This window comes from Carica papaya, chromosome 3 (genome assembly GCF_054855325.1).
Source record: "Carica papaya isolate Zhongbai chromosome 3, ASM5485532v1, whole genome shotgun sequence".
Lineage (NCBI taxonomy): Eukaryota > Viridiplantae > Streptophyta > Magnoliopsida > Brassicales > Caricaceae > Carica > Carica papaya.
This window is the reverse complement of record NC_142311.1, coordinates 3,572,712-3,584,408: the sequence shown is the minus strand read 5'-3', so window position 1 is coordinate 3,584,408 and position 11,697 is coordinate 3,572,712. Positions and strand designations below refer to the sequence as shown.

The 11,697-nt window shown below is 33.6% G+C and overlaps 1 protein-coding gene across 2 annotated transcripts; it reads left to right on the top strand.

Annotated features, from left to right (window-relative positions):
* Positions 1–5,530: 5,530 nt before the first annotated feature.
* CVL1 (CVP2 like 1) lies at positions 5,531–10,835 on the top strand. 2 transcript variants are annotated; one of them, XM_088215154.1, is made up of 13 exons: positions 5,531–6,275; positions 6,374–6,461; positions 6,883–6,951; positions 7,043–7,127; positions 7,213–7,317; positions 7,412–8,099; positions 8,216–8,409; positions 8,756–8,864; positions 8,970–9,118; positions 9,257–9,512; positions 10,177–10,248; positions 10,346–10,515; positions 10,612–10,835. In XM_088215154.1, the coding sequence occupies exons 1-10, from the start codon at positions 6,246–6,248 to the stop codon at positions 9,477–9,479; spliced, it is 1,740 nt and encodes a 579-aa protein (XP_088071280.1). In that variant the 5' UTR covers positions 5,531–6,245; the 3' UTR covers positions 9,480–9,512; positions 10,177–10,248; positions 10,346–10,515; positions 10,612–10,835. The 2 variants fall into 2 exon arrangements, with proteins under 2 accessions (XP_088071280.1, XP_021897176.2); XM_022041484.2 differs by having other exon boundaries at positions 5,532–6,275; positions 10,171–10,248.
* Positions 10,836–11,697: the final 862 nt, after the last annotated feature.

Here is an 11,697-nt window from a genome sequence, read left to right as displayed (position 1 = left end):
TTCGGCCGCGTATTCCGGCCGTTTGGCTAGGATTTTGGCTTCGATTTGGCCATAGGAGGAATCAGCGTGGAAAAACGAGTCGGGGGTATGAAATTTACCTCGATCGGCGGTCGGAAATTTCCCCGGTGCGGCGGCGGGTGGCGTCGGTCGGCCTCTGGTTCGTCTTCTCCGGCGAGCGGCAGGCGGCTAGGGTTTGTGGTCTGGTGTGGGGGTTCTATTTATAACCCCTTGCCATTTGATCTCAGCCGTCCATTTTGTTTTAATCTGGGCCGTCCGTGCGATTAAATCTGGACCGTCCGATCGCGCGATTGATATGGGCCGTCCGATCGCGCCCACGCGGATCGCCAACGTGGCCCGTTCAGGAGCGACGTAGTCTTGCCACGTGGCAGGCCCCGGTTGGCCGGGTGCTGACCGGGCCTGCTGACGTGGCTGCCGACGTGGCTTTTTTTTTTCTCTCCTCGGTCCGGGCGCTACAGTATAGGTGGCAGAATCAGGTAATGAACGACCAGGATTACACTACGTATCTAGATGTCGATGGAGTAGCCTCGATCAAGGGCATGATGAATAATTTAAATTTGTCATTAAGATCCAACAACTCTCAAAACCTCTATAAAAGCTTCCTCTTCTTAGCTCCGGCAAGGGGAAGAATCCATAGTTGCCACAAAGGAGACAGAAAGAGATGACAGGAAGGCTTGCAGTCGTGTGAGAGAGAGAGAGAAAGGCTTTTCACCGCAAGGGAAAAAGAGAAAGAAGAGGGAGAGTACTTCTGCAAATGAGAGAGAGAGCAATCAATGTGCAAAAAAGAAATAGCAATTGAGAGATTTTGATTGCCTATGGAAAGAAGAGGGACGACACTAGTATGGAGGAGACTAAGAGAAAGATAAGATGACGTATCGGTAGTAGAGTAAAGAGAGATACGACTGAGGAGAGTCAGTCACGTGGAAAGAAAAAGAAGAAAAAAAGGATAAGAAAAAGAAGAATGAGAAAAATCATAGGGAAGAAGGTTTACTGTATACAACCGAGGGCCGAAAGGGAAGATCTATCGGGGATAGCTGAGGGAAAGCAAAGGCGAAACTGAAGCCTTTTTTAGGCACAGAATAATGCATACATTGGTTTCAAAATGTATCCATCCTATATTTAAACTTACCATTGTCTCTGGTGACTTTGGGTTAAGCGCAATGACCCGTATGGCAGTGCATGGTGATTCCAGCAATGATATATAAGGGGTGCATGGTGATGTTATCAATGGCACCTGTGGTGGCACGTGATGACTTCAGTGATAGAGACTGTGTGTTCAGGGTAAAAATCGGTTCCTCTTCCTTTATTGTGTTTATTTATAAAATTTGTTCGGTGTTTAATATATGTGGTTTCTATTTATAAAATAGAAAATTATTCAAACAGTAGCTGAAATTTAGAGAGAGCTGTAGGGCCCAATCCAATAAGGATTCTGCCACCTTTTACAATCGAACTTGGGGTAAGACTTAGGTTAATGTTCTATACGGAGAGACATTCATGTTTTATCAAATTTTACAAACATTTTTGTTGAAAATTTCTTGTTTTACTCAAGGTTTTTACATTAGTCCTCGGTGAATATTAAAATTACTGTTACCTTGAATTTGCTTGTGTGTACTTGATTGTGGGAGAGTGTACAGAGACATATTATTATATGTATATGTAAAAATATGTTATATAAAATGTGTGTTTTTGTAGTCACATGTGTACAATTTTAACGAGTTTTAAATGACCATTTGCAGACGGGAATTAAGTTACAAAAAAGATGAAAAATGTATTACTAAAGTAGACACAATAACTCAATTTAAAAATTTTGGCTTTGAAAATACCTTCTCCAATAGTTGGTTTACTAATTTACTGTACTTTATGCTGCATGAAAATCTTGCTTTATATCAATTTCTTCTTAATGTAGATTACATAAATAATTAGAATAGTGAGTAAACATATTAAATCTATGAGCATTAACAACTAGTAATTCAGTTTTGACTTCAACTTTTTTAACATCGGTGGTTTGAACTTATTTTATAATTTTAGAACACACTATTTACACTTAAGAGTGCATAATATAATTTACTACACATGTAAAACAGTAAGCACATTGTTTTCTTTTATTTATTTTACACATAAAAATATTGAAGAGTATTTTATAGATCCAAATTTTTAGAGTATTTTAAAATAAATAACATGATAAATATTTATTTATGGATGGACCGACCAACTTATTGATTTTGTTGTTACTCAAAAAGGAACATTTAATGGATGCAATGAGTTCAGAAGCGTTTTAATATTTCAATACATTTTGATTTCATTTATTCTGTAATAGCATCAAGATAAATGGTAAATTATTGAATTTTTTTTTTAAAAAATTAATATTTGTTACAATTTCTTTTTTATTAATATTTTATATTTATTTTAAATACTTAATTTTTTTTTTCTTATTTGTTAAGAAAAAAAAATAAAACAATTAAGTCCTATTTGAATATTTTGACTAAATAATTAGATTAATAAATTAATAACCATAAATTATTATTAATTTATTAGTTTAATTAATCAGTCAAAATCATTACTTTGAGCTGTTTTTTAACACTTAAATCTGAATTAATTAAAAAATAAATAAGAAACGATTAAATTATAAAAAAAAATATTAACAACTAAATTATAGTAAATACCAAAATAAAATAAATAGTATTAATAATAAAAATTTTTATTTAATTTCTTTTTCATTTTAAACATGCTTTAAAAGTTTGATAAATATTTTATTCAAAAAAATTTAGTGAAAGATTTCTAAATTTTACTTATTGTTTAAATCTATAGGAAATAAAAAAAAAAATTATTATCGTACATGCATAAAGCACATATATTTATGTTATTAAATTTAACAAAATATCTCTTTAAAGAAATAACTTTATAGATTACATTTTCTATTTACAAATAAATTAAAGAAAAATTAAAAATATAAATAAAATTTGAGCACTTCACTAAAATTTAAAAGAGAATATAATTTTAAAATAAGATAAAATACAAGTGTATATAAGAATAAAATTGAGTCTAAATAAGGATTTAATCATATTTAAGACAGCTTAAAATCTATTTTAGGTAGTTTTATTCTGGTTCAGATTTTAAATTAATATTTAATGATAAAATTTGATATAAATATACTTATATCATCAAACCCACACAGTATGTTTCTCCACCCAAAAAAGAAAAAAAAAAAAAAAAAAAAAAGAAAACGATACACCATATGTGTATACACACATGCATACACCACATATAAACCCATACGATCAATACCATCATAAATTTTATAATTATAATCATTAAAACATGAAATAGTATTTTAAATTTGATCAAATCTAACCCATCATTTCTCACGGCAAGGGATGAGATCTTGAGACTCTATTTAGTATACGAAGATATAAAAATTTTAAATGTCGAAAAAAATTCTAATATATAAGTATAATAAAGTCGATAATTAATTTTAATATATTAAATTATCACGAATTTAATATGTAGAGATCAAATTATAATTTTTTTAATTTAATTTAAAAAAAGTTATGGTTTCAATTTAAAATTATTTAAAAAAATTTCTTTCTCTATTTAATAGAAAAATTTACAGTAATAAAACTGAGAATTTGGGTAAAACAGTAAATTACAAAATAAATAATAAATTTTGGTACTTTGTAATAATAATTATTATTCAGAGTTGAACCCCACGGTAGCGCTTTATAACGTTTTAATTCTGTATTTGATTTGTAAGGGATTGCAGCAAGCAAAAGAAAGTTTGTAAAATAAAAATAATTTATGTGAAATTTGTAGGGCCAGTCGTTTCTTTTTGTATGTGAAAAATGCGAAACGTGGCCCATTTCTCCATGGTCTTCGATACAAATTTTCACTTTACAATTACAACTTCCTTTCAATTCTATCTTTTATCTCTCCTATTTCTTACACAAAAATCAGAAATTTAAAATAAAAAAACAAAAAAAAGCACATCACTATACCATTTGATTAGATCAAATGGAAGTCCACTCAAATATTATTTTATCCTCGATGCCCTACATTCATCTCCCACCTCAGTCTGTTTAGAATTAGGGCAAAGGGAGGGGGGAGTGCCCTCTCTAGAGGATCCCACGGAGGGTACCCAAGCATTAAATTATGGGGGATGGATGATAAACCCACGAACCCATTATTAGTAATCACTAATTTAGGGACACTTAATAATCATCATGCCACTCACAAACAAGTATAGTGGAGCTATTATCAACTTATTCAATCTCTTACATGGATTTCCTCCGCCGTCAAGTTCATTCGAACTTTGTTCCTTAAGAATTATATACAATTAACAATTGATAAATGATTATGTTGGTCTTTTTCTTTTCTCTTAAATTTTATAATTAAGTGATGCATATTTTAATTAAAGAGATTTTGATGCAAGATTGTCTTGTTTATTAATTAATAATATATGCTTTTTTCCCCCCTTCCTTCTATGTTAGATACATATATATATATATATATAAAACCTAACAAATGATTAGGCAGTAGCTACAGGCAACGCTATCTTTTGAGCAAATTGGACCAGTCAATATTCTGTGTTTAGGAATTTTCAAAGGTTAGGTTTGGAAAAAGGCTTGTCAAATTTAGAAGGTAACCCATGAAAGGAAGGGAGGCCATAATGTCAAATTTAGAAGTTTAGGGCTAATAATTAAAACACTTCTTCGTCATAAAATCTAACTACAACTAAAACCCATTGAATGGTGTGTGCGTACCACAAACAAAATGGTCCTATACATACACTAGTCTTCTTTAATCAAAACACACAAAAAGGAAACAAAAAAAAAAAACCCAGAAAAAAATAACAAGTACCCTCAAAATTTGGACAATTGCCCTTTGTTCCAGAGACAGAAAACCTGAGATGAGTGAAGGAAAAAAAAAAAAAAAAAAGACAGGCTGCAGATTGGTTAGCAACTTCACAATCATTCAACATAACCAAACATGCACAATGCTCCACAATTACATATAATGTTAAAATATTATAGAAATGGAGGGTAAAACAAGACAAATGTATATGTATAGTTTGTTTTAGATATTGTGTAAGATCCAAAATTTTCAGAAAATCCTAAAGAAACCCAAAAATAAAAAATAAAAAAAATGGGATCTTCTTGTCAACATCCCTGATCCCTTACACAAGAAAAGAATAAACCCAGAGAAAATTTGAAAATAATAAAATAAAGAGAGGGAGACAAAATATAGTACAACTATACATAACTTCCCTTTATCTTTATCTTTCTTTAACTGCTTTTACTTTGATTGGAAGACCAAAATGACAAAATGTAGAGGGAGTGATGTTCTTCTACAGGGGCACATTACACACACCCTCCCACTCACTTTACTATCCGCTGTCGTTTTAGTCCACCTGCTCATTTCAACTAAAATTCCCTCCTCAATAAATATATATTTTTATTTTTTAAAAAAATTATTTATCTCCAAAGTTAAAAATGAAATCCTTATTTTAAAAAGAAGCCATTAAGACTGACTCTGTCTGCTCTCCTCTCTCTCTCTCTCTCTCTCCCTCCCCTCTGCACTTTATTCTGTTCAAATTCGATACTTTGCCGTTCGCTGAGAACGAGGCTCTTTGTTTTAACAAAGAGCCAGAGAGAGAGAGAGAGAGAGGGAAGGTTTAATGTAATGAGCTCTTTCTCTCTCTAAACAACTTTCTATTTCTCTCTCTATAATGTCTGCTGCAGCATTGTCTTCTTCTACTTCAAGAATCTCGCGTCTCACTTCCACGCATTCAAGTGTTGTCTCTATTTCTCTCTACTTTTTCTAATCGCTATTCCTGCATTCATATTTTCTCGGCTTCTGATTCTTGGTTTCCTGTTAACATAACAAAGCACTAGAGGAAGAACAATAAGACAACTTCGTTAAGTCTTCTTGGTTGCTTTGACTCGGATTTTTTAGCTTCTTTTGGTGGTCTTGAGAATTTGTTGGCGAACCAAGAGAAACCCAGTTGTTCATTTCCCTCTTTGTTACTACTTTTCAAACTTAGTTTGGCTATTTGGGAATTTCTCAATTTGTCCCTCCTTTGTTATCTTAAAGAAGCAAACTTGTTATTGGATGCTTGGAATTTGGGGGATCAGAGTCCTTGAATGTATGAAATTTTTTGGTGATTATAAGCGAAACCCAGAAATTGGGAACTAGAAAATTATAAGGGAGCTATATGAAGTAGACTTGAAACAATGAGAGATGGGAACTCCAAGAAAAGCAAGGTTTCTTACTCCCCTTTTATTTTATTTTATTTTATTTTTTTTACTTTCTTTTTTGAAGGTTAGTAACTGATTTATTGGCTCTGTGATTTTTGGTGAAGCTCTCGTGGTCCAAGAAAATGGTCAGGAAATGGTTCAATATCAAGAGCAAAACCGAGGAGTTTCAAGCAGATGATCCTGTCTGTGGAGGTGGGTACATGATTGGATGTTTAAACGGAATTCTGGGTTGGATTTCACATTCCATCTTCACTTGGTTTTCAGGAGTTTATGACATTTAAAATCAAACCAAGAAGCGAGTTTCTGTTTTCCCTGGATTTCATAAAAGATTCAAACTTGTAAACTTTTGACTTTCCATACAGTTTCTCGCCAACCAAACAAATCATTAGTGTATATTCTCTTTCTTTCCCATTTTTTCCTTTGGAAAGCAGGCCTAATCATCTTCTCTTTTTTTCTTCTTCTTTTCTTTTCCTGATACCAATCCTTCAAAAAAAAAAAAAAAAAAAGAAAAGAGAAAAACAACAAAATTTGGGATGATGTCATTGGCAGTGCGTTTGTTTGTTTGTTTTTTTTTTCTTTTTTCTTTTGATGTTAATTAATTCTTTGATTTCAGGAAACGAAGAGGAATATAGGACTAGCTTCTCAGAGAGAGAGCCATGCACGATCAAGAAGAGCAAAACTGGTGCGCTATTATAAGTTCTATTAAAATTTATATCTCCTCCAATATCCATTTTTACCTTGGCTAATGTTTTTCTCTCAACTTGGATGCACAGAGAAATTTAGCAAGAACTGGGAGCAGGCCAGGAGGGGGAAAATGAATCTGGATAACCCCCGAATCATTGATGTTCAGAACTACAGGTATCTTATTTAAAGTTGAACTTATATCTTGAAGTTATCCTTGTGATTTATGAACGCTAATTTCTTTCTTTTTCATTTGGAGCAGCGTTTTTGTGGCTACATGGAATGTTGCTGGCAGATCCCCACCAAGTAATTTGAATCTAGATGATTGGCTTCTTGCCTCACCGCCAGCAGACATTTATGTACTTGGGTATGATTTGGTAGTTTTCTCTTCAAGATTTTGCTTTATCCAACTTAAGATTTTTATTCATTGCTGACAAAAAGTTTTGCCTGTTTCTCTTCAGATTTCAAGAGATAGTCCCTCTAAATGCTGGTAATATTTTAGGTGCAGAAGACAATGGTCCTGCAAAAAAATGGCTGGCTCTCATCCGGAAGACACTTAACAGTCGTCCTGGAACTAGTGGGAATTCTGGTTATTACACACCATCTCCCATCCCTGAACCTATTGTAGAAATGGATGCAGATTTTGAGGGATCATCTAGGCAAAAGAACTCGTCTTTCTTCCATCGTCGATCGTTCCAGACAACAAGTAGTTGGAGAATGGAAAATGACCCTTCTATTTCACAACCACGGCTTGACAGACGCTTCAGTGTTTGTGATCGTGTAATCTTCGGTCATAGGCCTAGTGACTTCGACCCTAGTTTTAGATGGAACCAAAGGCCTAGTGACTATTCGAGGCCTAGTGACTATTCGAGGCCTAGTGATTATTCCCGCTGGGGTTCATCAGATGATGATAATGGACCAGGAGATTCACCAAGTACTGTATTATATTCACCAATGTCCTATGGGGGATCCACATCCAATGACCATGGATATCGGATGCCAGGGCATTCAAGGTACTGCTTAGTTGCCAGCAAACAAATGGTTGGCATTTTTCTCACTATTTGGGTGAGAAGTGAATTAAGAGAACATGTTAAGAATATGAAAGTATCTTGTGTTGGCAGAGGATTGATGGGTTATCTCGGAAATAAGGTACTCTTCAAGTGAATCATGCACTTTTTCTGCGTTGGTTTGGTTTTTCTTATTTAATGAATTTTCCTGAATAAACAGAATCATTAAGAGCACCTCTATTTGCTTGCTGTTTATAGGGATCTATCTCAGTCAGCATGTTATTGCATCAAACAAGCTTTTGCTTCATCTGTACTCATTTAACCTCTGGACAGAAAGAAGGTGATGAGATAAGAAGAAATTCTGATGTCATGGAAATCCTTCGGAAAACAAGATTTCCAAAGGTTAATGGTGCAGGCGATGAAAAGTCACCAGAAACAATACTTCAGCATGAGTAAGATTTTTGCTCATCTAATGTCACTTCTATAGTATTGCACTCTTTTTCGGCAAACAAATAAAACTTGTGGAGTAGAGAAGGGAAAACAAGAGATGAAAAAATAAAGTCAAATGTAATTATTTCCCTTTTATTGGAGTTTGAACTTGGAATCGATATTGCCAATCTCCTTCAAATTGGGGATGATTTATATGTGTAATGTTGTTTTCCGAGTTGATTCAGAAAACTTGAAATTGATGTTATCTTGAATCAAATATTAACACATTCGTGGACATGAAAACCGAAATTTCTCTTTGACATACTTCTCTTTGACATGTTCTGATTCTCTATATTTTCATGAATCCAGTCGAATAATTTGGCTTGGGGATCTAAACTATCGGATTGCACTTTCTTACCGATCTGCTAAAGCACTTGTTGAGATGCAAAATTGGAGGGCATTATTAGAAAATGATCAGGTATATTTTCATGTTTTCTCCTCGAATTCTAAATTGCTTTGCTTTAGTCTTGATAAATATTATGAAAATGATTCAATCTGATTTCTTCATGGGACCCTCTTGTAGTTAAGGATAGAGCAGAAGCGAGGTCGTGTTTTTGTGGGATGGAATGAAGGCAAGATATATTTCCCACCAACTTACAAATATTCAACTAATTCAGACAGATATGCAGGAGATGATATGCATCCAAAAGAAAAACGCAGAACACCTGCTTGGTAAGAACATCTCCCACCATTATGCTTTAGAAAGTACTGGAAACATGACAAAATGTGGCATGGAAAGAAGTAGATACTGCATATGCATGAGCAAATTTTAATCACTTCGAGGCTCTGATTTCGTGCATGCTTTTCAAGGTGTGATCGAATATTATGGTACGGTGAAGGCCTTCAACAATTATCATATGTTCGTGGGGAATCTAGGTTTTCAGACCATAGACCAGTTTATGGTGTGTTTTGGGCCGAGGTGGAGTCAACTCATAGCCGATTGAAGAAAAGTATGAGTTACTCTAGTTCGCGGATTGAGGTGGAGGAGCTCTTACCGTACTCACATGGATATACTGAACTAAGCTTTTTCTGAAGGATAAAGGAATAAATATTACACATTGATCAAGTAAGTCTCTACCCGACTCGTGGACACATACACAGAGAAAAGTTCCCTGACTTTGAGTGGGCTTAACTGTTGTTAGGCTAATATATTCTTGTTCCCCATAAGCTATACTATGACAAATTATAAATCTGTCTAAGTTTAGCTGCAAAAGCTTCCCCTTTTAAGAGATCCATATTACCCATAATCAGGTCGTGAATACATATCAGATATTTTAATTAGTTTCTACATATTGGTTAGAGTTTTGCATCTTCAATCAATCACATAAAACACTCCTCAACCTTGTCACTATCTATTTTCCATGTTGCAGCTTTCCATAATTTTGTTGACCAAGCACAGGAAAATGTTCAAGTACGCAAGATCCTTTATCATAGTGGTCCTAGGTATCAATGATAATTTTAGCCCCATGGTTTTGAACTTAGAAGATACCAACAAGAAAAATGTTTAAAGAAGGAAGGAATTGAATGATGCATCTTTTGCACATGGATTAATCCGAATCAATATGGAAACCCCAGCTATAAGAAAGAATATGCACTTGGCAAAATGAAAGATGATAATGTACTATAAATAACTCTAAAGTTTTCATTTTTAAGTCGTTGCTTTTTTACTCGCTGAACAAGTATCTTGCTTGAACATCCCTATTTATGTAGAATTTGGTCCCCAGTTGCAGGTGGGAAGCACTTTGAAGAAATTCATTCTTGAAGGGCAATAGTGATGTTCCGTTGCCCACTAACTGAAAAAGGTAGGTTCTTTTCTCTTTTTTCTTCTTCTTTTCTTGGTTTTGCTGTTAACATCAAAATTTTCTTTGCCTAATCTCGTCTTCTAATTTTTCTTACCAGGTGTACATTTTGTAATTTGCTGGTCAACTAAATCACTAACTCAGCAAAGCTTGAATCATCATGTTTTGTTAGCTAACGACATACGAGTTTCAGTACAATGCATCACTCAGTTCCCCGATAAACCTCAACGTTCTGTGGTCAGAAAATGTTCTACCCTCCATAATGATTAGGTACTTATTTACTTTTGTTAATTACTAGTTTTTCTTCCATACTTAAAACTTACTCCCAGTTAGTTAATTAAGATAAACCCTTCTGAACATTTGCAGGGTATGAAGGCGACCTTTCAGAATCTGGCAATAGGACAGGAAAAGGATTATTTTATTTTTGATTCTTTTGTTAGTATAGGGAATATTTTTGATGGTCAATATAATCATGTGTGCTTACTTTTTGTTTTAAATGCAAAGAGAAGGGGAAGTAGAGGTTTGATGGATATTAATACGCAAAGTGGTAAAAAAATATATATAAAAATTCAAAAGTTCCATGGTAAAAATCGGATTTCTCTCTCTTTTTTTTTTTTTTTCTCTTTCTGCCTCTCTTTATCTCTGTTGGTGCTAATGATATTTTACTGAAAAAGCTGGGTGTCTTGATAGCCTTCCATCTGCACTCGTAAATACTTTTTTTTAACCAGAAGAAAATGGAATAACAAACTTGAAAAGAAGGGGACAGATTTACAGGGGTTGCAGGTTATATTGGAAGGCATGATTTATAGACTTCTCTTTTGCAGGGAGTGTTTGTATGTTCATACTTGTCTTTTGCTGTCTGGTTTTTGAGCATTTGGGTGTATGGGCCACGGGTAGACATTTTATTAATTTTAAGCTTTCAGTCTTTTTCTTTCCATAAATTTCTCATAATTAAATAGAATTATCCTCGTAAAGAAACAAAAAGTAGAACCCACCAAAAGGAATTCCCAAAATCTTGTTTAATTTTTACTACTTTTGTGGTTAATTTTGTAACTTCAGTCTTTGGTTTATTGAACCTTGCTTCTTTTTTGTATTCTCCTAATATATTATATATATATATTTCACTGTAATGCTACTGAATTCCACCTAAAAAGTGTATAATTGTTTCATTGCATGTTGGCATGACTTAATCCATTAACGTTACGTTACATGGTTTACATTAAAAAATTGTATCCGGCATTATTGTATTTTGCACGCTAGAAAAACATGTATAGCCACGTGCTTTAGTCAGCACACTTTCTTATTCGCAATATTTATATGGTATTTATATAAATATTTATAGAGAATGCAGAAATATTTATTAATTTGCAATGTTAATTTTTTACTATAAAAAATACCCACTTTATATATTTATTCGATATTTATGTAATGAAAAAAAAACTAGCTTTTATC